The sequence below is a fragment of the Trachinotus anak genome, unplaced genomic scaffold (genome assembly GCF_046630095.1).
Source record: "Trachinotus anak isolate AG129_WGS33_773 ecotype Australia unplaced genomic scaffold, CSIRO_AGI_Tana_v1 ptg000011l, whole genome shotgun sequence".
In the NCBI taxonomy this organism is placed as follows: domain Eukaryota; kingdom Metazoa; phylum Chordata; class Actinopteri; order Carangiformes; family Carangidae; genus Trachinotus; species Trachinotus anak.
Window position 1 is genome coordinate 22,441,622 of NW_027273862.1, and position 25,945 is coordinate 22,467,566.

The 25,945-nt window shown below is 40.2% G+C and overlaps 2 protein-coding genes across 7 annotated transcripts; one reads left to right on the plus strand and one right to left on the minus strand.

The window, feature by feature from the left end:
- Positions 1–467: 467 nt before the first annotated feature.
- On the minus strand, positions 468–20,720 carry phka2 (phosphorylase kinase, alpha 2 (liver)). Of its 6 annotated transcripts, none has more exons than XM_071488992.1 (34): positions 20,593–20,720; positions 18,847–18,972; positions 18,656–18,745; positions 16,427–16,585; positions 15,598–15,645; positions 14,124–14,292; positions 13,867–13,949; positions 13,508–13,588; positions 13,284–13,382; positions 13,048–13,194; positions 12,866–12,919; positions 12,596–12,718; positions 12,402–12,497; positions 11,815–11,922; positions 11,540–11,618; positions 10,816–10,950; positions 10,616–10,725; positions 10,345–10,489; positions 9,305–9,383; positions 9,047–9,201; positions 8,760–8,930; positions 7,468–7,577; positions 7,233–7,369; positions 6,969–7,131; positions 5,574–5,653; positions 5,392–5,470; positions 5,175–5,304; positions 4,969–5,070; positions 4,260–4,378; positions 4,086–4,109; positions 3,477–3,530; positions 1,871–2,104; positions 1,579–1,779; positions 468–1,488 (listed from the first exon to the last, which is right to left on the minus strand). In XM_071488992.1, exons 3-34 carry the CDS (start codon positions 18,731–18,733, stop codon positions 1,315–1,317), a joined length of 3,726 nt encoding a protein of 1,241 aa, XP_071345093.1. In that variant the 5' UTR covers positions 18,734–18,745; positions 18,847–18,972; positions 20,593–20,720; the 3' UTR covers positions 468–1,314. The 6 variants fall into 6 exon arrangements, with proteins under 6 accessions (XP_071345093.1, XP_071345089.1, XP_071345090.1 ...); XM_071488988.1 differs by having other exon boundaries at positions 7,233–7,372; XM_071488989.1 differs by having other exon boundaries at positions 7,233–7,372; positions 18,847–18,937; positions 20,593–20,685.
- On the plus strand, positions 19,952–25,940 carry LOC139627855 (AP-1 complex subunit sigma-2-like). Its single transcript, XM_071489010.1, has 5 exons — positions 19,952–20,243; positions 20,689–20,867; positions 22,925–23,033; positions 23,146–23,283; positions 24,094–25,940. The coding sequence occupies exons 2-5, from the start codon at positions 20,689–20,691 to the stop codon at positions 24,139–24,141; spliced, it is 474 nt and encodes a 157-aa protein (XP_071345111.1). The 5' UTR covers positions 19,952–20,243; the 3' UTR covers positions 24,142–25,940.
- The last annotated feature ends 5 nt before the right edge of the window (positions 25,941–25,945 follow it).

Sequence of the window (25,945 nt, forward strand, 5' to 3'; positions counted from 1 at the left end):
TTATGTAAATGAGTTAGCATTAAAATATATCAACATTTTACTATGTTTCCTGTAGTTTTGCTTTCAACATGAAACCACAGGGATAAAAGGTTAAACAGAATAACATTCTTCTCAGACTTACAAAGACCTTATTCAACATACTCGGGACCTCTCTGTTACTGTACCACAATCTAGCTGTACTGCCATTTCATTCCCGACATACACACTGTATATTCTACCATGTATATATACAGCATATAAAACACTACCATATACAGGTATTAAAGCTGACTTCTGCCCTAACACACGAGAAATGCACTTATCCTCACTCTCCATGAATGAGCAAACCTTCCATATGTTGAGGTCCATGCAAGATGTTGACTCAGTAGCATAACACTGGGATGACATTTACACAAAGACAGCTTAATTTTCAACATTGCACAAAACACATAACACATACACAAAGACGAAGACAGACACATCTTGGTATTTGAAAAAAAGTATGATTCTTGTTCCCATACAGGTTATTAATTAATACAAGACTACACCATAGGAAGACGTGAAAATGGGACACCCCAATAATCCCCATGAGTTTAGGAAACATTGGTCCAGTCACTGCAAGTTAGTTGCACATAAGTTTCAGTATCATCAGCACTTAATTATAAATAGCATGGAAGCTATCAGAGGTAATATTTTTCATTTGTGGGGGGAAAATAAAGTCATTTGAGGTTAGAAATTGTTTTTAAATTAATATTTTATTATGTTTCCTCATATTTAGTTCAGCCATTACAATATGATAATAAATTATTATATTACTAAGACAAATCAAACTAAAAGGTAATAGAGGAACAAAATAAAAGTATAAATTATTGATTTGTGGGACATTATTGAGCACAGATTCCCAAAACGTTTACTCTGATAACTGCTGGGCATATGACATAATACAATTATAAGACAGACTGTTAATGTAATATTCCCACAAACACCAAGGACACTGAAACCTGCTCATATCTTTGCAAATGTCAGTTGACATTAGATGCATGTTAGTAAGTCCTGCAAACATACATTTTACAGGAAGTAATAAATAAGTTCACAGTCCATTCTTATTTAGTGGTTTGTAATAAGCTGCCAAGGCTATGATGTCACATCAGTGTATGAGAACTACAGAGCTTATTGATTATTTATTGAGGGAATACTTATAAGCACCACATGAATTGTATGAGTTGACATTGAGAAGCTTTGCTGTCTCTGACCAGTCGATCCTTTAGTTATATAATGTGTCTCTTTAGGTGATTAGAGTCATCAGGAGCAACAACACACACTTGTCTGTTTTTTTCACTGCATCAGGCAGCTGGAGCTTGGCAGGAAGTCCTGGACATAAGTGATCACCGCCTTTGACAGATAGGTCATGGTTCCATAGCTGCCACTGGGGGCGCTATCGTAGAAAAAGTTGCAGATTCCGGTCGCTGGATCCTTCTCCAGGAAATAATCACTGGCACTGTTGGATTTCTGGGGAGGGAGAAAAGTGTGAAGCCGGGTGAACATGCACAAATACATGAAAACCTCACAAACCAAAAATGTATCTCTCGCCATCAGTACCTGGTCACCGAGGAAGAGGTCATTGGCCAAATGCAGGATGCGGTCCACGTGGATAATGCCGCCGATGCTGTCCACATCCACGTCAGCCACCAAGCCGAGAACCATCACAGTCTCTACGAGCAGCTGCCGGTACTCTGGCTGAGGGACGTGGTTCAAGACAGACTCCACCTGCACTGCAAACTTGATCTCTCCCTCTGTCATCTACCCAGAAAACACAGAATTAAACACACATACACACACACAGGAGGTCATAAATCTAGGTAGCTTTAGCTGCAAATCTGACAGACGCTACCTCTCTTGTGGTAGAGGAAGGCAGCACATATCCATCGATGGACAGGCCATGGCACTTCTGCAGGATCTTCCAGACCTTCTGGTAGAAACCCATCGGTACTCTGTTGATAGCTCCATCCAGCCTGCGTCTCCTCAGCCACTGGCCTTGCCTCTCCTCCCAGTGCAGCTGCCCGTCTGCCGGACCAGGGCCCACTGGGGACAGGATCCCGCTGGGAGTGGAGGGACTGCTGCACCGCTGTGGTGCGAGGACAGAAAGATGCTGTTAGAACATGTTCCCAACATGGTTTAACTGATTTTCAACTTTTTCTCACACCACTTCACTTCTCCCTTAACTTGGCATCCTGTTGGAGCTAACTAACCAGTGCTGACTCAAGTGAAATCACTTGAGGGAATATGTCTGATTTTTTTTCCAGCAGCCTTTGATGTAGAAAATTGATGGAGTTCCCCTTTAGGAGGATAATCAGGGGTCCTACAGCTGAATTTGAATCAGTCGTCCTACCACTGAGCCCCTGGCTGCATCATGAGGCTGATGACGGTGAACAGAGACTTTCTATCCAATTCATGTAAATAAGGTTGATCATAGCCATCATATCTCTCTCTGTCCCTGTCTCTCTCTCACTCACTCTCTCACACACATACACGATAAGGCAGCAGTCGAGAAGTCTGTATGCTTTCACTAAGTGAAATGACCTGGAATAGGTTCGAATTCTCTGTATAATTTATTCCGGCCCCTTCCTTAATTATTACTTTCGTTGGGCAGTTTTTTCTACTTGTATATTCCTTTCATGTTATCTTATTTCAACATTTCAATCCTGTTAGGAAAGTAATATTTATCATCCACGTGTGCAGTCGGATTCTCTCTGCTCTAAGTCTTTATGAATTCTCCTTCACATCTTTCCTTGACCCCGTGATGTTTTCCATGGAGGTCAAGGAGAAGTGCTTAGGAAAGGAGATTTTTTTTTTTAAACTTTTCGACTGCCGCCTAAGTTTTAACCCATGCAATCAATCATGCATATCGATATCATGCTCTATCACTACACAAAACACCTGAGCAGACATATTAAAGGACAAGACTGGTGTTATTCTATGTTTTAGTGTTTTTAATTACTTTAAAAAGACAAAAAAAAGATCAATCTAGCTGTTTAGTTGTCTGTATAGCCACAGCCTGATATAATAAATTATAGCTTTACATGGTTTTACAGAATTACGGACCAAAAATCAGGCAATAATATAATTCATGCCTTAACGATTTAATGTCCAAAACAGAAAAGAGAAATGTTTAATGCAATGTGCTACTCGATGTCTTTATGATGTGTGTATCAATGTTTTTGAAGAGTTATATCAGTACTTTGACTACATGCATAATACTTGTTTGTAGATGGAATTTATTTTTGGTTTGAGTCTCTTTAGGACATTTGTTGACAAAAAAAAAAGAAACTAACACCAGCCTTACCCTTAAATGCAGCAAGGCACATGGAGTTTTTAGTGATTACATAAAATATGAAATCTTGATTAAAAAAAAACCAAACATAAATGCATTCTAACTACAGCAACATTAGGCAAGACAAAGCAAGATAATCTGAGGCAGATGAGGTGAAATGGTTTACCGTGGAGCGAGGAGAAGTGACATTGCTACTCAAGGAGAGACCACCGCTGAAGATCTACACATGGATATGGATGACAGATGACAGAGAACAGTATGAGATGGTTCACATGGTTCTCATACTGCAGTCACGATGACACTGCAGCCGCACAGAGAGGCACAATGTTACAATCTGTGAAGTGAAAAGCGTGATTCAACTTGACACTGATCAGACTATTCTACAAGACTGATCACAAGAAAGACCATTCAACAAACAAACGATTACACTCCACACAATGAGTTATGAGGGTGTACCACTTAAAAGCAGCTTAATCAAGGTCTGAATTGGTTCAAGAGCTCATGAATTTGTAAAAACGTTATGTTCATTGCGATATTCTACTACAAAAAAATAAAAATAAAAGACAACTGCTGTGCGATACTTGGAAGAGTAGCAAAGCATGTTCTCCTACTGATGTGCGATGAGGTGAAAAGCGTTCCAGATATGGAGGATGCTGTGGCTCACAAAATGTTCAGAGCCAACTAGTGAGTTATGAGCAGGAAAGAGCCGACAGTTCCGCTGTTTAAGCCGAGGTTAGAAACGGTTACATGCTAGATATTATCAAATCCAACCCACACTGAGAGGCCGAGACTCATCCAGCTGCAACCAAAGGCAAGAACACTGTTATTCTGTTCTAGATAGATAGATAGATAGATAGATAGATAGATAAAAGCACACAAAGCACATGTCACAGCATATTTAAAAAGCTACAATCTGATTAATATTCACTTTTTTACTTGTGCTTCCCACCTGTTTTATCTCACTCTTTAGTTTGTGTATTCCTGTGCGTTCAGTCTTGGTGGCTCCAGTGTGGCCGAGTTCATGGATGGAGATGGCAGGACTAGTGGCTGTTGACTGGATTGGCCGCACTGATGCACAGAGACAAAAAAAAAGACAAGGTCAGAACCTGGTATATGGCTGGAGTGTGTATGGTCAATGTGAGAAATTAGGGCTGTAGTTGAAAACTGTTGTGGAACCACTGTAAATAACTAACATGACGTCATTCACATTCTGCCGGTCTCAGCCCCTCTACTTGATTTGCTTCTCTCCTCCTCTCTGTGCTCTGTGCTTGATGGCTCTTTCCCTAGATGGAAAGCAACCAGATCAAGCAGACTGAGGTGGGATTTTTAATCGTGACGGCATCTCCCTCTGTCAGAGCCATAAAAAAAAAGCAATCCAGGCAATTAATGAAATTGGAAAATCAGTCTGGACTGAAATATGGTGGTGGACTGACCGACCGACCACCACTGCCATCCCTTGAGTCATTCTGCTAGTGTGGCTAAAAACTAAAAATGAACTGGTCCAGTTATTTCTCAGTAGTACTTGATTCTGGCTCATACTGACCATCTTTTTCATTGCCTTATTTCTTCTCTTAAACTTCTCCCTCAGAACTGATGTTTCAACACACGCCAACACGTGAGCACTGACACAAAGAGAGAAAAAGAAAAAAAAAACTCACTGCTCCTCTCCACCCCAAATTCTTTGCCACTGAGGATGTGATGCAGGAGGCTCTTCATGCCGAACGGACTCAGGCTCATCAAACTCTCAGACGCCTCCTCCCCTACAAAGGTGTTAACACGGTTTTTTTCTTTTTCTTTTTTTACTGTGCATTGTGGTGTGTGCATGTTTCACAGTTGTGTGTAAGCTGGTGCCTGGTTCTCCTACCAGAGCAGTGCAGGCTACGAGCCAGCTCAGTGGCCATCACTTGCATGATGAGTCCTATCCTGAGTCGGAGCATGTCCCCGAACAGGGCGGGCTGGGAGCGCACGTACATGGCGAGATAGACCATGATTTCCTGTATGAAAAACACACACACGGTTCACAGCTGTAAGATTAGTGTCTGTATAAAGTCCCGAGGCAGTCCGAACGGTTAAAGACTTACCTGAGTGAGTACAGCTATACTGATGTCCTGACCACTGGCTTCATAGATGAGAGTGTTCAACTCCTCGGGAGGAAGTGGCCTGAAAAAAAAAAAACAGTGAGGAGGAGGAGCTGATCATTATGTCGTTATTAACTCAACAAAGCCTTAATGTGAGCACAACCACGCCTGTTACTTCGACTTACACTGTGATGACTCTTTCCCTGGGCTCAGGAGGTAGACCCACAGTCAGCTGCTTGTGATGGGAAATAAGATCTGTGCAGGCCTGAGGAGCAGACAAATAACGTGATTCTGTGGAGGAGACACTTTGTGCTTTTCCCCCAGTTTGACTACACGAGTTATTCAGCCGGTGCTCAGTGTGTCATATCATGGCTGGGTACTGAAGTTAGTGTGTTTTGAGTTGGTTTTTCTAATGGCCAGTAGATGGTGTTAGAGTCTCTGTCTATTTTAATATGTGAGTTTTTGTCCAGTAATTAAACGCAATGGAAGATGCCAAGAACGTGATTTGAGAATGACTTCGAGTGTTTCTAACCATGAATTGTGTAAGTTTCTTATCCCATATTTGGGACCTTATTTTTTAGATCAGGACAGATTCTATAAAGGTGGTTTGGATGTGAGTGTGTGTCAGTTTTATATTTTGTCTGAAAGTGTACTGTGTGGGAAAGAGATAGCAAGAGAAAAATGAAAAATGAAAAGAAGACAAAACATTTTTTCTTTCTGGAATTGCTCTTTATATATTCAACTCTCTTTAAAAACTTGATTTAAACATGTAAATATGATGAGTGGCTGAGTTATAAGCGACTTGTTTTGCTACTTATGGAAATAGTTGGGAAGGCTTTGTATAACTTTTTTGAATCTTTCTTTCCATCACCAGCAAAACTAACATGCTTGGCTTTTAGAATTACAGAATATGGGATTTGCTGCTTCAGATGGTATCGCTAAGAAAAAGCTTAAAACATTGTTCAATAGGATGCTGTTAAGGACTAAAGAGAAGTATGCTGGATTGAATATTTGCCTCAACACCTCTTACTCCAGCATCAACACTGAGCCACGTTGGGGGTCAAACCTCTGTGGGTGACATCAAAGATAAGAGAGTCAAGTAGAGGTCTTCATGGGTCCGCTCAGATCCTTGTAACTGAGATTTAATCCTAGACCTGAGTTGATCCAAATTACATTAAGTCTCACTTGATGGTTGGAGTCTCAGCTTTGATAGTTGATATGTCTAATACTCTAGTGGATCAGAGGGGACTCGCTATCAGCTCTTCTTACATGGTGCCTCATAATCATCACAGGACAAAAGGTGTATTTTCAGGTAAGACAGAGAGTATGAACTGCCAAATGCTGGCAGCTACGTGTTAATAATCGGAGCATCATGCTGCTGCCAACGTAAGTGTTCTGTCTCTATTTAGTTCAGGCAAACTTTAGTCTGGATTGGATCTAACTATCCTTGTATCCCTGTCAGATAAGTTCTTTTGTTTTAAATTCTATAAATGCACATCCTGCTTGAATTGGTTTTCCACAGCACAGTTTAGTATCAGGTCTTGTCTTTTGAGATAAAATGACTATGATTTGTCACTGACCTCAGCGAGGACCTCCACTCTCTTGCGTAGTATTCCAGAGATGTATCTGATGAGACCCCACTCTTTGCAGGCTCCAGCTTGTACATACAGCTCCTCCAACAGTGAACGCACGGTGACCCCGCCCTGCCCAGGACCTGACAACTCCACCTGCCAATCAGCTCCTCTGGTCATGAGAAGAAAACCACATTGTTTACTTATTAGTGGGCCAAAGCTGCCAACGAGCTGTGTGTGAGTGCGTGTTTGTAGTCGTCTCCATGTCCATACTTCATCACGTAGAGAACGTAGAGGATGTCGGCCTGGTCCTGCAGAGTGGGACACTCTTTCAGCTGCCTCACCAACGTCGCAAAGTCTGTGTTGCCCTGAGAGTCTCGAGGCAGGTGCAGATCAGCAGCACTGTGAGGCTTCTGGGGGGATGTCAGTGTCAGACAAATCTATTTCAGAGGATTACTGACAGCACAAGAGAAACAAGGTTGCTCGTGGAAGGATCAGCTGTGCCTACCTTGTGCTGCTTTGCATGTGGGCCGTGCTGAGGATGAGGAACTTCAAGAAGGTTAAGAGATCTGCGGTGCTTGTTCATGATGGGAGCCACAGGGAGATACATGGAGGACTCTGAAACATACACGCTAATTAAAACAATGTATCACAAAAAAAACTACAGGAATAGTTTTGATTTTACTTAACATTTCTTCTTCAGTTACCTATAATGATTTCCCATACAGAAATGTCATATATGACATATGTGTCCCTATATCAAGAATTATGTTTCCATGAATATCACCTATAAGGGGATATATTATTTTCACATATATACATCCTCTGGATACACGAAGATATGTTTATACCATATATGAAATACCCAAAGTAAAATTTGCATACGTACATATATTAACAACATTTATATGACGATTTTTTATGTGGTAAACCATGTTTGTGTTAACAACATATATTTTATTTATAAATGCAAGTTTATTAAAACAACACACATACCCATTTTGGGAAAATGGTTTCAGACTTTTGGACCCTACTGTAATAACATCAACATATATTGACAAGCTTTGGGATAGATATATATTTATGTAACGTGTCTACAATAAAAGCATACATACATAAACATACATATTTATATGGGCTAGACATAAGTGTCAATATATGAGACAGTTTTCTCATAGGTTTCATATAACATTTTCCATATATGTTTTTATTTTATATGCATATATATATTTCAGCGCCCATTGAAACACCTGTGGCATTGCCTGGTCTTCCAGGAGGAGGAGAACATGCCGGAGGGTCACCCTAAGCCACCGCCGGAGGTGTGGCAGGCAGAAATCCCCAGCAGGCAGACAATCAGCCTGTACTGCAATCTCATATATGGAAATTCAATATATGTACATATATTACATTTGTGTGTGGGTTTCTACCTTTCCAGGAAGCCTTTTCACAACACTTTGACAAGATACAAGTTCTTGTGTGTTGAATGTAAAAATGGGGCTAGATAAAGGTTGTATGTTTTATCTGTTATCTGTATGTTTTAGAGGATAATAAAGCTGCAAACAAACTTTGAACTTACAACTACTACTTAACCTCCTGTACTGCACCTTTTGTTTTGACAGCCTTAAACATTTGAGAACTTGAAAACATGTCTATATTACTCAATGGAAGGTATTAAATAAGTATCGTTTTGATATCAGTACCAAATCTCAGGTATGGTATGAGCACTAGAATTAAAAATTTTAAAGCAACACCCACCCCGACCCTGTACCTAAGATAATTCATTAAATTCATCACACTCACTGGGCATGTTCAGGCCCTGGACCTGGGCCATGAAAGACAGAATGTCTCTTGTGGTGTGTTCAGCACTGAAGACATGGTGCTGCCCCCTCTGAATGGGAGGAAGGTGGCTCTTGGTGTTGGTGCTGTGGAGCAGCTGCGTCAGGTGCTGGTCAAACATGTCTTCTGAGCCCTCTGCAGTCAAATACATAACACTCCACATTTACTTACAGTTCAACTAAACTAATCAAATATGACTGAGAGTTACACACACACTGTTACACACACACTCTTTGTTCGTCATGAACTACCTGAGGGCCCACAATTGTTATACTCCTCCCCATAGTCGTCATTATCCTCCTCATCCTCATCCCCCAGTAAATTGTCATCGCTCTCTTCTTCCAGGAAGCTGAGACGAGTGTGGAATGAAGTGGTCTGGAAACTGGAGAGGTCTGACATCTGCACCCTGAGGTAACACCCACACAAAATACCCACAATGCACTTGTAAAAACATCATTATTCTCTTAACAGTAATTGTATGAAGTCCTGTGTCACAGATGGAAACAGACCTCGCTCCAGCAAAATAGCCATCCTGTAGTTTCCTCAGTGTTGCTAGGATACACGGATCAATCGCATCTCCATCTTCAACTGGACACAGAAAGAATATAAATGCTTTGCGGCGAAGTGAAATAATTTGACAAAATGGCGACATGGAAATATACAGAACATACATTCATCATCACACCGTGAGGGAGACATAGATACCACATATTAAATGTATCCTTATTACACAGCATGCAGTAATGTGACATCTGATTTTTTTTTTAGACATTCATTATTTCATCTTTAGCAAATCTAAATGATTCCCCAGTCATGTTTTGAATGAAAAATGCCAGTTAGAATGAAGTGCCAGAAGGTTTCACACATCAAAACTTAAATAAACAGTCAGAATGCAGATAGAAAGGACATGGAGAAGCCAATAGATTAGAACTGTGGGCATGGATGTATCCAAAGAGCTGGATGCACTCAGCCACTCAGTCATGCTGCCAAATCCCAGTGGTGACTCAGATATTGCAATAAATAATCCCCTGTGGCCCAAAAAGCATTTTGCCCATAGCCCACCATTACAACGGAGACCTTTGTAGAACTTGTGACAGGAAACTCCTCCTATAATGAATTTTTAATCTATTTGTGAGACTTTCTCTGAGCCTAGAAAAGCTATTTTCATTTGGGTGACTCTACTCCAATGCAACGTCTAACACTGTGTGGAAGCAAAGCTGTAAGAAAACTTTATTGGCTCATGTGCTGGGTGAGAGAGTGGATGCTGCCTTTGAGAGCAGTTCCTATAATACATCCATGACTGTGGATGGTAGTTAATCAGCTCCAGAAACATCTGAGAAAACAAAAAAAAAAACTAGCGATAAAATTTTTTTTAAAGAAAGTTAAATGTAACTGACAGTAGCCTTGTTTGATGTAGTTTGATTAACGTCCGATGGCACAAGTATTGTATGCTCATTTTTTTAATGCTAACCATAAATACACTACACTATATGTGTACTATATGGAACAATTAAAGGACTGATTTGCTTTGGGTTAAGAGCCTTATTACCCAGCATGCTGCGGGTGATGGGGAAAGTGAGCGTGGGTCGTCCTGTCATCCTCCAGCAAGAGGAGAGATAAGCCAGCTCTGTTCGTAGCATCTCCACAATCATCTGGTTGTCCAGTGCCAGGTAGAAATGGTGCTGATCCAAAAACTGGACACAAAGCACAGAAGAGAAGGCAGCAAGAAAGAAACCAGGGTGTTAACCGTTGGTATTCATTACTACCTCCCTCTAAATAGCTTTGTCATTGTGGTTTTTAACTCAGGCTTTTTTTTTTACCTGGGGGGTGAACACATAGGAGCGATTTCTGATCTCGTAGAATTTGGATGTTCCCAGAACTCCGATGTGTCTGTAGGGCCTCCCACTCAAATTCAGTTTCTTGCAGTTCCCTGTAGCAATGACACAAGATGTATTCTTGCTATTACACAGACACACACAAGCCTGTAGGCTAAGGAAATGAGTGCTTTGTGCTTGTTTACCCAGTCTGACGTAGATGTGGCTCAGGATGCGAGCGGGCATGACTCTGATAGGCAGAACTTCTGACATGGTCTGGACCATTATCCCATGATCACTTAACAACTCCTGGATCTCCTCCGACTCTGCTAGAACACAAACTGACACACACACACATAAAAAGAAATACATCAAGGAAATCTGTACATAAAACAATGTAAACATCAGAATAACATTCAAAATACATCCTGGACATCCTTGATATGTTTGAACCAGAATCAGAATCAGGTTTATTGCCAAGTAGGTTTTCACATACAAGGAATTTGCTTTGGTGTTTTGGTGCATAACAATAAACATAGAAGAACAAGCAAAAAGTTGAGTGCGAGTTATGCACTTTTCTCATACGGTCAAATAAACAAAACTTGACTAAAAAGACACTACTGAGGCTGATGAAAGTTGAGCCAATCTGACAATGAGGAGTTGAGTCCAAGTAAACAAGGTCAGTTTACAGAGGTTGTTCAGCTACAACAAGCTGAGCACGGCTGTCGACAGATTTTATATGACTGCTCTACAAGTGGTAAGCATGTATGAAAATGAAACCACCCATGCAACAAATGACTCCAGGTGTATGATGAGCACTTCAGACTCACAGGGGCCTCACTGAGCGACACAATCACATAGTTCCAAATAACAACTTTTTTTTTTTTTTTTTGAGGACATTTTCCCCCAAACTGTTCATCTATCACCAACCTTGTACCACAACATCTGGCTTAAAATTTGTGGAGAATCTCCTGTTGAGAGGATCTATCTCTCCTGGTGCTAAAAACCCCTATAGCAGAAAGAAAAAAGAGAGGCAGAGGCAGAGAGGTTTTACTGTATGTTCATGTTTACAAAGGAGATGTGGTGTGTGTGTATGTGTGTGTGTGTGGCTTCATGGGCATCTTGTGGCGGTGCCTTCTGTGACATTGTCCACTGTCTGTGACAGGTGCAACATCTGAGGTGGTGTAGAAGGGCCGTGTGAATACCTCGGCCAGAAGACAGCCCAAGATGTAGAGTGACTGTCCCCACATGTGCGGCAGCTGCCCCATGGCCACTCTGTCCACTGAGTGAGGATTGCTGTACTCCTCCTCCACCTGTGAGAGGCAAAATATGTTCTCAGTCTTATTTGGTTGCCTGATATAGAGGCACATGGTCTTAGTCTTATCTTCCCTGACACTATTCTGTTACCGATAGACTTCCAGATTACCCTACCATACCATTATTATTACTACCATACTATAGATATACAATGTACTATAATAATACATAATTGATGAACTAGACACAAAAATAGACCAGATACATCAGAGTAGATATTTAAAAGAACAAGGCTGAGAGTCTGCAGTCATGCCAGTTGCTCTGTGAGGCTGTATAAAACGGATTTAAATAAATCAAGATTCACAGCAGATATCATCACCACAGGTGACAGGCAGCAGCGCAACTCCACTGCAGATTCATAGAGAGAGCAGTGCGCTGCAGAGGATTGATTTGGTGGGTTTGTTGGACCATGCAATTACAATATGTCTAGAACAGAGGGTGTATCTGTCATGTCTTTCTTCTGGGAGGGGGATACCTTGTCGTGTGGTACAGAATAAAGTTCAGGCACCAGCTTGATGCCGTTCTTCCCTCTGATCAAAATGCCCTCCAGTGCCTCACGGTACTCCTGCACCTGTGCAAAGCACACAGTCACTTGGTTCAATATTTCATCTGCAGCGCAAGTCATTCTACGTGACTCCATGATGCAGTAGTAACTCTTGGCTTCATTACCTGCACTTGGTCTCCAGCAAAGATACCATCCAGGATAAGATAAGTCCAGAACACAGGCCATTCACACTCGATATTCTCAAACAGTTTGAGCTCCGCAGGGTCGTAGTGCAGCCGAGATGGGTCCTAGTGAGACAACAGCAGGGAACTTGAACCTACCAGCTCACATTATACAGTACACAATTCTCTTAAAATTAATCAAAAAGCAATTAAAAGCAATTAATGACAATATAAACACCAGGTTTCAGGTTTTCAATATACAGAATATCTCACCTCTTTAGGACAATGATATCCATCCCTGATGAAGCGGCAGCAGCCAAAGCGACCCTGAAATTATACCGACTGACTTACATCTATGTACAAGGGAGAATTATAGGGTAAAATATTCAGTTGTGTAGTTTCTATTCAAAGTCATCTTAAACAAATGATCTGTGGTTCTCATGCTTAGACTGTACCTGCAGTTTGCTTATGATTTCTGACTTAGTAATGGCCACCAGGTCAGCGTCCTCAACAGCAAAAGCAGGGAAGGAAATGACAGACAGGAGACCAGCGTCGATCTCCTTCGAGGTTGAAGCTCTTGGCAGCATGGAGCACAGGATGGACTGAGGGAGATCACACAGACATGCTGAGCAGAAAAAAAAACAATGAGCAGAGCCGATGCTGAGACAGGTGGAGGAAAAGCCACCGGTACCTGACAATGTTCCACTTCATCTGGCAAAACATGGATGACTGACTTCGGTCCTCCATGGGCACCAAAAAGATCCAGCTCATCTATGGCCTCCAGAGCTGCCTGCAGACCGCCCCCCCCCCCCATGCACCAGTATACATTTTACACAACACTGTCTTCCTTTGGCCTTTAATATATTGTACACCACAAATGCTGACAATGATAAATGGAATATGTGGCTCCTGTACCTTGGCCATTCCTACAGAGCTGCCATTGAGCTCAGGGATGCCCTGGTTGGTCTTATCACCTCGCTCCCACATCCCATAATCCTACAGGGGGGGAAAAGGTCATGATGTCATTTCTTAGCACATTCTCCAGTTTTTAAACTGCACTGTTGCTCTGGGCATCACATTTAAGAGTACTGCACTGAGTTAGCACTGCACTACGTCACCTGTCAGATTAATAATGGAGAGTTGATCTAAATCTATGCAGCAGAAGTAGAGATATCAACTTTTTTATTCCACACATTCTTCTTCATTACCAAAACCAAGGCACCTTCAACTTTCTAGGAACCTCCCTTCCCAAAACCTCTGAAGGTGTTACTCACCGCCACTTTGTAGGCAGCTTCTATGTAGAAGACCAGGTTTTGGATAAAGGCTACTTCATCCAGGTTTGAGATGATGCGCAGACCTGCATGATAACGTCACACACTCAGCGACCAGCTCATGTTCAGTGCTGTTTATCGCATAATGAACATCTGTTCAGTTCAAGAGTTCAGTAATAGTTCCCAAATAATTCACTGTGAGAACACCAACATGCAGAAAAGGCAACAAATAGGAGCAGCACGCTGCATCACTGCTGTACCTGAGGCTGTCATCTGTGCAAGCATCAGCAGGTAAATCGAGGTGGCATCCACCTGGAGATGCCCCCACTGGTCGTCCAGGACCACCGTGGCACATGTGGGAGTATCATATTTGGCATGCAAGCAGTCCTTTGTACTCTGGGTGTGTTTGAACTTCTCCACCTTGGCCACCTGAAAACACATGAACATGTAAAATACTGGCGGACAGCTCAGTGATGTTTGTCTGGGCCAGAGGGAACCAAAAAAGAAATGTGGTGGGATGGGCTATAAAACACAGAATCCTGAATAGGAGTTTTTTTTTTCTTTTTTTTTAAATCATAAGTATTTTGGGGGCATTTTAGCCGTTATTATATTGACAGGATGCCTTCAAGGTTTTCAAACTGCCCCATTTCAGTTTCATGCGAAATCAGTAGGGCTGCAACTCACAGTTATCTTTGCTATTGATTAATCTGTTTATTATTTTCTCCATTCTCCATCGTCAATAATATGTCCGAAAAACTGAGAAAAATGTCTCCTTTAATTTCCCCAATGTCCCCAAATGTCTTGTTTTGACCGATAACCAGTCCAAAACCCAAACATATTAAGTTTACTGTAATAGAATTCTACTGAAACCAGAAAACATTCACATTTGAGAAGCTGAAATTAATCAAAAACAATTAATCACTTATCAAAATGGATTATTTTTCTGTCGATCGGTGAAATCGACGAAGCAATCAATCTCATAATAGTTGCAGCTTTAAAATTAAGTAAATATTTTACCTCAGCCTTTGACAATGTTTTCTGGCTATATATTGTTTCAGAAATGAAAATGAACATTAATTCACAATTAGATAAATCTCTGTACATACGCAGACTCCCGCTTCTTCTCCATTTCCTGTTTTTGATCACGTTACTCATTTCCTTTTATCTGTGATTACAGCTTTAGAAAGGTTTCTTATCAATGTCTGCTGTTTTTGACTCCTCGACATCCCAGTGAGACTCAAGAATAATATCTTTAGGTCTACTGATGATGATGTTTATGTAATGCAATTTCCACAACAATATCTCAGCAGCAGAGGATGACGCCTCTTTGCTTTATGGCTCCCTGAGCACTGCAGCATTTTAACACTCTACTGCGCATTTGGCATCTTCATCTTATTTCCTGTGATGGAAAATGAGAGCAAAAACAGTACACAATATTACTGCAGTCAGGCTTTCACTATCACTATCAGCCACATGTAGACCGCAAACATATTGATAATCATTCGTTTGTTTGGTTTTCTGACTAACCACCTATATAACCTGAGGTCAACCTGCCTGTGCAGATCGTAGCCGACAGTTGTTTGCATAAAACATGCGCCACCCAGATAACATATACCTGGTTTCTCCGAACCAGAACACTGGCTTATCGGATTTCCTGCAACCACAATATGATGTTAATGTGTGCAAACACGAATGAACGTGTAAACACTTAATGTGAGCTCAGGTGCACCTTACCTGTCTCATCATGCACTGTAGAAGCCCCTGCATCAGTTTCACCACGCTCTGCCAACAAACAGCGACACCTCATCAGTAAACTACAGATGTAAAAATCAAACAAAACGTCACTATAATCCAAACAGTTTTTAGATCAGTGGACTGAGATTCTGTGATTCTGTGAAGAGGTCTGAACTGGAGACGGCCACGGTAATCTCCGTGGCTGTTTTTATTTCCACACTTTCCATCTCCATGTCTTCAGATTTCTTTTTACATGCACTGTGTTGTTGGCGTCTTTCAGTGGAATCATAATCTAGATTAATCAATGTTATTAAATTACAGTCCGGTAATAATTCATTCCATCTACTGCAATTAATCATTTTTATTACAGAGTAAACAATCCAATTGTGTGACAGTTATTGATTTTCTGTTAATCATTAAATCTATAAAATAACTCCTATAATTGAATAATTTGTGTAATTACTCTAACAGCCAAAATTCCAAATGAGTTCACTTGCAATAATATGATCTGTAGCCTGGAAATGCTTTATAAGCGCTTCAATTACATTAATGTCTTACATGGCAAATTTGGTTATGTATAAATTCTTTCAATAAACCAGCTGATTAATGAACATGTTTTAGCACGGACTTAATCATTTTACCAGGTTTTATGAGAAACTGTTTAGCAAGAATTGTTGAATTTACTTTATATTCTCCTGCAGATCAGTGTTTTAAACATCAGATATTTGTGATGTGGCACGCACCAAAATATTTCATGAAACCTAACAGGTAGTACAAACAGACACTGGTGTACACATTAACCCTCTCTCTCTCCGTGTCACAAACACACCTGCTCCAGTTCGTAGGCCTTGGCCTTGTCTTCATCGCGGTCTGCGTTCTTGCGGTAGGCCATGCCCAGCCCCCACACAGCCAGGACACTGTACACATTATCCCTCACCCAGGCATCCTTCTTCTGGGTACTAGCGGGCAGAAGTCCTGTCACTGGGTTCTGAAATAAACACAGACACACACAGCATTCATTCACAGCACGGACGGGGCAGACAAGCCACCCTCTCTTGGTTTACTTGATTTCCACTTTAAGTTGGGGGAAGTAGAAAATGTGACAATAAATAGAGCTGCGGCTAATAATAGTCATTATCCATTTATCTGGCAGTTATTTTGTTGATTGACTGATTCATCATTTTTTCTATAAAAATACAAGGTAAAAGTTTAAAATGCTGATCAGAGCTTATAGTAACATCTTCAGATTACTTGTTTTGTCAGACCAACAGTCCAAGATATTCACTTTACTGTTGAAGAGCAGCAAATCGCGACATCTGAGAAGCTGGAACTCCCATACAATACATTTTGCATTTTTGTAACTAAAACATGAACAAAGTATCAGGTCTCTATCAATCAAAGTAAATGATTTTTGGATGGTTGGTGAATTATTTACACTCCTTCAGTTTCAGTTTTTAATTGAAGCACCTAAAACGTCATTGTGCCCACCCCCCTCCTCTGACACCAAACCTGCAGCCTAGCATATATGCGTGGCTTGTAAGGACTGCTGGCTCTGTTTTCTATCAGCTGTGAACCCTGTGGGTCACAGTGTTAAACTTAGACAGCTGTAGACTGTGAACTCAAGTGCTGAGAGATAAAGGTACATAGTTTCCCAGTGCTCAGCCCATTCCTGAGGGTGAACTTTGCTCAGGCCTTGTTTATTTCAGTGCAGCTCAATCTGGTCTAACCTGAATCTATACAGGCTACATATATAACATCGACATATCTAACATGTTTCTGCAGGAGAAGATGGAGGATTTCATTACAGAAACACAAAAAGCGCACAAAACTAGACACAGTTTAAAGCCTCTATGCTTGTAAATGCAGTGGTAAGTAACTCAAGTATACTGTTCTTAAGTATAGTAAAGTTTGTGTCTTTAAAAAGCAAGTTTCTTTGTCCACATTCCTGAAGAAGGTGTTTCTGTAATTTGCCAGATGAGTGCACCTATCGTCCAGACTCAATAAGCAATGAGTGCTTCAAGGTAACAATGTAGTCTGGTGCATAAATTCTAAATACACACAGTTTGGCTCCTAAAAGAGCTGATTTATCAAATACATGACTCATACATTCAAAGACCTTCATCCAGAAGTGACCTCGCTTTAGACATTGTCAAAAACAATTTATTTTTTCCTCTCTTTTAATATAATAAAATACAAAATATAACCAACAAATGAATCGTTATCTATTATTATAGATTAAGCTATTCATTAGCTGCTTACATGGTAATGCCTCCATAATTATAATTCAGTTACATTATACTCAAATGAAGAATGCTATGTAATACATTCTTTTTCTTTACTCTGTGGTATTGCTACTTTCATGGCTGTTTTCACCTCCTGGGGGGCTCACTGTCAAACATCTGTTGGTGGGACCCTACTGACCTCTACTATACACTGTATTTTCATTAAGGCACCCAAAAACCAACCAGTTAATTAGTTGATTAAGTCATTTTTATGCAAAAAAGAAATCCAAACATTCACCGACACCAGCTTCTCAAATGTGAGTTTTTGCTAGTATCCAAGTGTTTTATGACAGTAAACTCAACATCTTAAGATTTTTGACTGTTTCTTAGAGAATACAATGCTCAATCAGGCTTCAGGAAATAATGATGGGCCATTTTCTACTTTTTTCCTAACATTTTATACGTTGAACAATCCATCAGTTATTAGGGAAAATAATTGTCAGACGCATAGATAATGAAAATAACTGTTGGTTGCAGCCTAACCATTCTTCTATGATGTTATAATACTGCCTTGCCTAAGGGTTTGTATGTGTTAATTACTTGACATGCAAAAAATTGAAGCATTAACAAGCATTAACTAAAATAATTAGGTCTTAAAGTTTGATTATGACACAGTGTCTCTACAAGACTGGGTCCCCAATACTGAAGACCTGAGGATGTCCTACTTCAGTGGAGAAATTTTCAAATAAATTAGTGACTAATCAAATAATGTGGACCCAAATAATATGTGGTAAACCTGGGTGGGTGGTAGCCCTGCATTGCCTGCTATAACTCACCTGATGGCACAGGATGGTCTCTTGGACCAGCCTGGCATAGCCATCCAGCCTCACTCCTGAGTTACTGCGGCTCCTCATCCTCACTGCTCACTGCACACACGACACAACAAATTATGTATGGGCAACTACACAGCACTAAAAAACGGGGTTGTCTGTACATATGCTACATGATAAACACGGCGGTAACCTACCACGCAGTGACCCATCCCTCCGGTCCTGCAGCGGGGATTGGATCTGCAGAGGCTGATCTCTGCTAAAGCTTGCTAGCCGAGTAGCATCCAGCTGTTTTTAACGACATTTAACATTAAGCTCGCAGCCTGTATTAACACACACACACACACACACACAGAGAGAGAAATGTCCCGGTCAAAGTGCTTGATATGCAGAGTCAGGACTTGCGGATAAGGACACGTTAAGGTGTCAGTACGTCGGATTGCAACTGTACATCCACAACGATCCACCGGGAAAAATACTTCATGTCCCTGTTGTTTGATTATTTGACGGCGGGAGGCGCTAAATGACTTATATTTTTGCCTTTGCAAGGTTTCTAGTAGGTTTCAAGGCACAATTCCCAATTTTCCCCAAAAGTATGCATGTCATTGTTAACACTGTTAAATGCTACACGACTGGGTGATTTATTAACCATTCATGGAGCTTATTATATTATATCGTATAATCTCTTTATATATGGCACCTTATCATAAAGCCAATATTCCAGCATGACCAGACAATAAAGATGATTTGTCATTTCAAAGCTGCTAAAAAAAAATATTGGATGTTTTCTATTTGTGCAAAATCATCTTTTTAAATCACACGAACCATTTAAATAAACTGTTTATTCTTGTAATTTGAATATGATTTTCCTGTCATTTCATTTTGAAATACTTGTACAATTTATGTGAGAAACTTTTGTTTTGTTTTTTACAGTGTGGCAATGTTTAATAGGCTAGTTTGTTGCAATATTTAATTATTTTGACAATGTTTGTGAGCATTTTATTCTTGATTCATTATACAAAATATCACTGACTGACAATATTCATTAATGCTACTACTACTACTACTATCCTACTTACAATTGATTGCAAAATAATAACTTCAAACTTGTGTTGGGGTCTAAAAAAAGCCAGGTTTCATTTATTTACTCATTTATTTACAAAAATGGCTTAATCATTGGCTCATTTGACTGAGGACAAGAGATCGAGATAATATGGACATACTGTTTACTGCAGTGTAACCCTTTTTTTTTTTTACACTCCTGATCACCGAATAAAAGGGAAGTGAAAACGACCAAAACTTTCAGACACAAGAAGCCATATCTGCGTGTTGGGAACGACGTCACAGATAACGGAATCTTTAAACCAATCCGATTCCACCGCTGTGGCTTGTCCAGCCAATCACAGCGCCGCTCTCTTAATCGTTGTCTCACCAGCAACCACCAACCGCTAGCTACTTTAGCATAAAGCTGGAGGAGAAGCTAACCCGCGGAAACACAGAAACATCTGTTAACTCTCTTTTGCTTATATGTTTCGCTTGATTTTCACTGAAGTTACCAATCGCCCGAGTGACTGAACCGAAGGCCCGGTGCAAGGTAAAGAGTCGTGTTTACTTCTCGTACCTGCTGTAGCTAGCTAAGCGTCGCAGGAGGGGGCGCAAATGACACATAACGCGTTGTTGATGTTAATATGTGGTCATTTAGCAAGGTTAGCTAACATAAGCTAATGAAATGAAACTTTGTGCTAAAGCCCACTGGACGTAAAATTCACCAGTTGTAAAATAAACTCGATCACATGCTTAGGTCGTATTATCCGTGAGAATAATGCATGTGTTCACGTATTGGGCGTCTCTTATTTGTTATTCCATTAGATGTACCGAATCAACTTACTTTTAATGGAAAAATAATGTTCTTCATAGATGTCACACGACTGCTGATTACTCACCTCCGACCCACTTTTTTCATCGTCCTCACATCCTGATAAAGTGTTCCTCTTTCAAAACCAACCATCAATGACTGTGAGCTGAACTTCCTCCCTTAGATGCAGTTCATGCTGTTGTTCAGCCGGCAGGGAAAGCTGCGGTTACAGAAATGGTATGTGCCTCTGTCAGACAAGGAGAGGAAGAAGATCTCCAGAGACCTGGTCCAGACCATACTGGCCAGGAAGCCCAAGATGTGCAGCTTCTTGGAGTGGAGGGACCTCAAAATTGTGTACAAGAGGTATGAGAATAAGAGAAGTTGAATTATTGGGCTGTGATATCCTTATAGTCCCTCAGTTTGTCTGTCCCAGGTGGTGACTACAGTATTCTTAACAGTTAATGTACTTTCATACTTAGATGCATACACTCAGTTGGCAGTTTAGTAGGTACACCTAGCTAAAACTAATGCAGTCTAATTCAACAGTACTGCAATAAATCCTACCTCCATGAAGATTATGATCTATTTCTGGACTATTGGATTAGACTGTCTTAGTTTTAGCTTGGTGTTTGTAATAAACTGACAAGTGAGTGTACATACTCTAAGCACATGCTCACATATGCAGGATTTCTTCTTCAATCCCTCAGGTTGATTTCAGAATTGTTACTTCACTCGTGACTTGCTATGAAAGTTACTTATTAACAGCAGCAGGCTTAATTTTTGTCATTCAAATGACTAAATCCTAGAAAAAGCTGCCAAACAGATTCTTATCATGAGATACTGCAGCGGTACTGTACTAGTTGTAGTTTGGGGCATCAATGTCAAGTAAGCATGCTCTTAAAAATATTGCCATGAATGCTATTTATTTATCAGTTGACATCACACAAAATGCAGTAAATCGAAAAAAAACCCAAAAACCTGAATCAAATCAATATTAGCTGTGACCACCCTTTATCTTTTAAAACAGCATCAGTTCTCTTCAGTGCACTTGCACACAGTTTTTCAAGGTACTTGCCAAGTAGATTCTTCCAAGCATCTTGAAGAACTTACCACAGTCCTTTTGTGGGTTTAGGCTGTCTCAGTGTCTTCTGTGTCTTCATATGATCCCAGACTGTCTCCATGATGTTGAGGTTCAGGACTTAACAGTTGCTCTTCTTGTTGCTGATATTTGGGCTTATTGTCATGCTGCAGAATGAATGTAGGACTCATCACACACCTCCCAGATTGTGTTTCATAATGTTTAAGAATGAAAGCATATGAAGTGCCTGAAACTTTTGCACAGTACTATACCTTTAACATGTATTAAAGTCGGTTCCTGACTATGGAAACAGTAGTTGGATATCATAATAATCCAGGTCAACCTTTTCCTTTCATCTGCAACTCATGGCTTGCAACTCAAAGCAGATGGAGTTTGCTCAGTTGTCATGGAGATGGTTTAGTTGTCATAATATTATCTAAGTATAGAACATGATGAAGACTGTGAGATGTGATTGAAAGTGTTGGAAATAGATAAAAGGAAGGCTTTGAGTTTAGACTATTTTGTTAAACCTTCAAACATTTGACTTATGGCAGGTATTTCAGAGCACAATCGAAGTAACAGTATGTGTTAATGTTTGGTTTGTTACATCACCTCTATATCGGTGGTTGGTCTTATTTATGAGAACCAATGATTCACTGATTATTTTGTCAAGCACTGAGATTTCTGGCATTTACATCTCACCTTCTAGTGTGTTATGAAATCCAGAAACACCCACTCTCTAATAACAACTGCTAAACAATGGAGGACAATGATACAAATATGTAAAGAATGACTGATTTGTCATATTTGGACACATGACTCAGTCATGAAAATACATAAGGCACATGTTAGTGTGTCCACTATAATAGACAAAAACAAACAGCAAACAGCCAGGACACAGTGACACAGTGCTGGAAGAGGTGTTTTCTGGTCTCATGATGATATACACTGAGTCCCCTGGCTATTTTGCACACATGTACAATCTAATGCAATACAATTTATTATCCCTGGAATAAAATTCCATCTGTGTGAAGGTTCCTGTTTTGTTCAGAGATGGATTGTTTTAAAACTGACTGAACTGTTTTGTTGTTGCCAAAGTGCAAAATAAAGTTGTGATTATTTTTGGCATTTTTAATGTGTCTTAAAAAGGTTTTTCTTGTTACCTAGTACCCAAAAATTTCTTTCAGCCAAACAAAAAAGCACCAAATACTTAGTTTCTTTAAAGACCAGCTGAAGTCTCAGTACTGTCTTTTATTAGACATTAGCAGACCTGGCAGTGATGACAGATTTCTTAATACACTCATGTCACTAATATCAATCTGTTGCTTTCTCCATGCTGCAGATATGCGAGCCTGTATTTCTGCTGTGCAGTAGAGGATCAGGATAATGAGCTGATCACTCTGGAGATCATCCATAGATATGTGGAGCTGCTGGACAAATATTTTGGCAGTGTGAGTTAAACATCAGACATGTAACATGGGATTCGCAGCAGGAATCCAAAGGTTTCAGTCAGGACAGTATTTCCTCTGATCTGTTGCTCTCTGTGGTATTGTGGCCTCACAGGTATGTGAGCTGGATATTATCTTCAACTTTGAGAAGGCCTACTTCATCCTGGATGAGTTCCTGCTGGGCGGAGAGGCACAGGAGACGTCCAAGAAGAACGTGCTGAAGGCCATCGAACAGGCTGACCTGCTGCAGGAGGTAAGCACATCTCTTCGAGAGATAATTGAACTCATCTGACAGACCAGCTGGTGTCAGGTGAACAGCACCTGGAGTAGAGTGGTGACTAAGGATTATCTTCACTGTCAGTTAACCTTGATTAATCGATTTAATTCTTTGGTTTCTAAAATGTTCTAAATTTTGGAAAAATGCCCATCGCAAGTTTTCAGTGCCAAAGGTGATGAAGATATTTACAGAAAAGCAGCTGGTCTTGACATTTTATAAGCACATTTATGGCATATTTGCTTTAAAAAATTCTTAAAACTCTTTGTTTATCAGACAAATTTTGTTACTCGAGTAATCATTGCACCTTTAACTTGGCATAAATGTAGAAATAATTTCACCAGATTGAGAAAGAGAGGAGAGCAAAATTGTTGACGTATTGCCTTTTTTATTTTTACCTCACGACCATCTGCACCTGCCGTCACCTGTTTATTTTTAAGCCTGCAGCACTTGATTAATACCCCCTCTCCCTTGTGCCAGTTCATTAAAGCAAGCACAGTCCTGCTTGTTTGCATTGCTTTCTAGCTGTAGCCATTTGCAGTCGACAGAATCACTGCACAGTGATTTATTTTTAGCAAAGCATGCCGCACTATTGTTACAAAAGCCTGACCAACTGTACAGGCCTGTAAAAGGTTCAACTCACTGGAGAGGGCTCCTGTTCCTGCCAGAAATGTAGTAACTTGTAAGTACGACTCGAACTATTAATTATAGCTTCGAGTGGTACAGAATGTGTGACTGATGAACAAACTGACAGTACAACAAGAAGCACTTTCTTTTCTTCATCTGCAGGAGGCCGAGGCACCACGGAGCGTCTTAGAAGAAATTGGGCTGACATAAATCATGAATCGCAGATGTAGATCTGGCAACCTCCATGTCTCTGTCCTGTCTTTTCCTTCACTGTGTCAGTGTTGTGTGTGTGTGTGTGTGTGTATAATCACCATCTGTACTGTATTACTCTGTACTGTACTATCCTGTAATGTCCTTTCAATGTGGTGCCAACTGTGGTTTTAATGTGTGTCCTTATGTGCAAGCTCCCTCACTGTATTCTGCAGCACTATTAGCATACTTCACTCCCCTTACTTCTTAAAACTCCACAGAGAACAATGTAGCGACGACATGAAAACTCCAGCATCATTTTAAGATCATCCATCATTACTGAATTCAGTGTGTATGTGCTGTTTGGCTTCAAGGACTTTTTAAGGTGCTGTTGTAGCCGCAGTTGGTGGAACCGCTCGAGGCACAGAGCTAAGCATCTTCTTTCATGAAAGAATGAATACGCAGCGAGCTCTGAAAAACCATGGTCATTCAGCAAAAGTTGTTCTGGTATTTCCACTTTCAATTCTTAAGAGTAAGTGTAAAAGACATGTCCTTGGTCTTTTTGCTAAACAGCAAAATATTACTGCATTATTTTGCGGATAGTAGCTAATAATAAATGTTTTAAGTTTGGCCTGCGTTCAAATTGAGCATGGAGCAAGAATCTTTAATGTGGAGTGGACAGAATATTTTTCCCATCCAGATGGGTAAAAGAGTCTGTGAGGACTCTACACGTACCTTCTGAATAGTAGGAAGTGTTGCTAAATGGTCTTCTGGGTTTTTTTTTTTTCAAGATGATCAAGATCTGATGCTCAGCTCTGTGATTCAAAAGTAATGGTAATACATTAGATGCACCAACTGTGGCTAGTGCTATTGTAGGAATCACTGACACTCTTACAGTCACTTCTACATGGGTAAATTCAACCCACAAATGAAGTGAAATTAAACAAATACCTATAATATCAGTGTAAACATTCAGTAGGTTTGTTTGGCGATTCCTCTCCAGAAATGAACCTTTACACATTTCCATTTAAAGACTAAATGTTTACTTTTACGCACCAGCTGTTTTTGTGTATGTAGAGTCATGTTTGTTCAAAATGTTTTTCTTGTCTCGTCTTTCTGACATTTGACTTATTTTCCTAACAAAGGCTTTATCATTCAAGTTTGTCATGGCCTCTGAAAATAAATCTTAGGTCAGTCTCTCCCTTAGTCTTAGGTAAGAATAGGATAGTGACCCAAATACAAGAAATATTATTTCACATACTATGATACTTTGGCTTACTCTTAAATACTAACCTATGACCAAAGAACACTGTGTTTTACCTACTCAATGGTGTCTATGGAAGGCTAACATGGCAGAAAAGGGATTCAGGATGGCAGGATGTTTGAGAAAAAGAAAAGTATGTGGGATTATTTGGCCACAATATCAGTATTATGTAATTATTCCAGTCCATGTAAAGACAGGCATATCCTGAGTTTCTTTATGGACTAGGAACATAGCAAGATGAACTGCACATATCAGGGTACATCATTAACATTAATCACTTGTTCACTTGACGGTAAGCTGCAAGTCAACAAGTCAACAAGCTATGAACAGATGCTCATTCCAAACTCTATGGCAGTCCTTTTTTTTTTTTTTTATCTGCACTCTTTAAACCACAGGTGTTTTTGCTGAACATCAGTAAGCAATTATTAAAGAAGTTCATCTTTGATTTGTGCAAACAAAATCACTTACTTTTGTATTAAACACTGCCAACACATTTGCCAACATTGTTTTCTTATATTTGAAAGTTATTAACAATAAATGTATTCAAAAAGAAAAACCCGT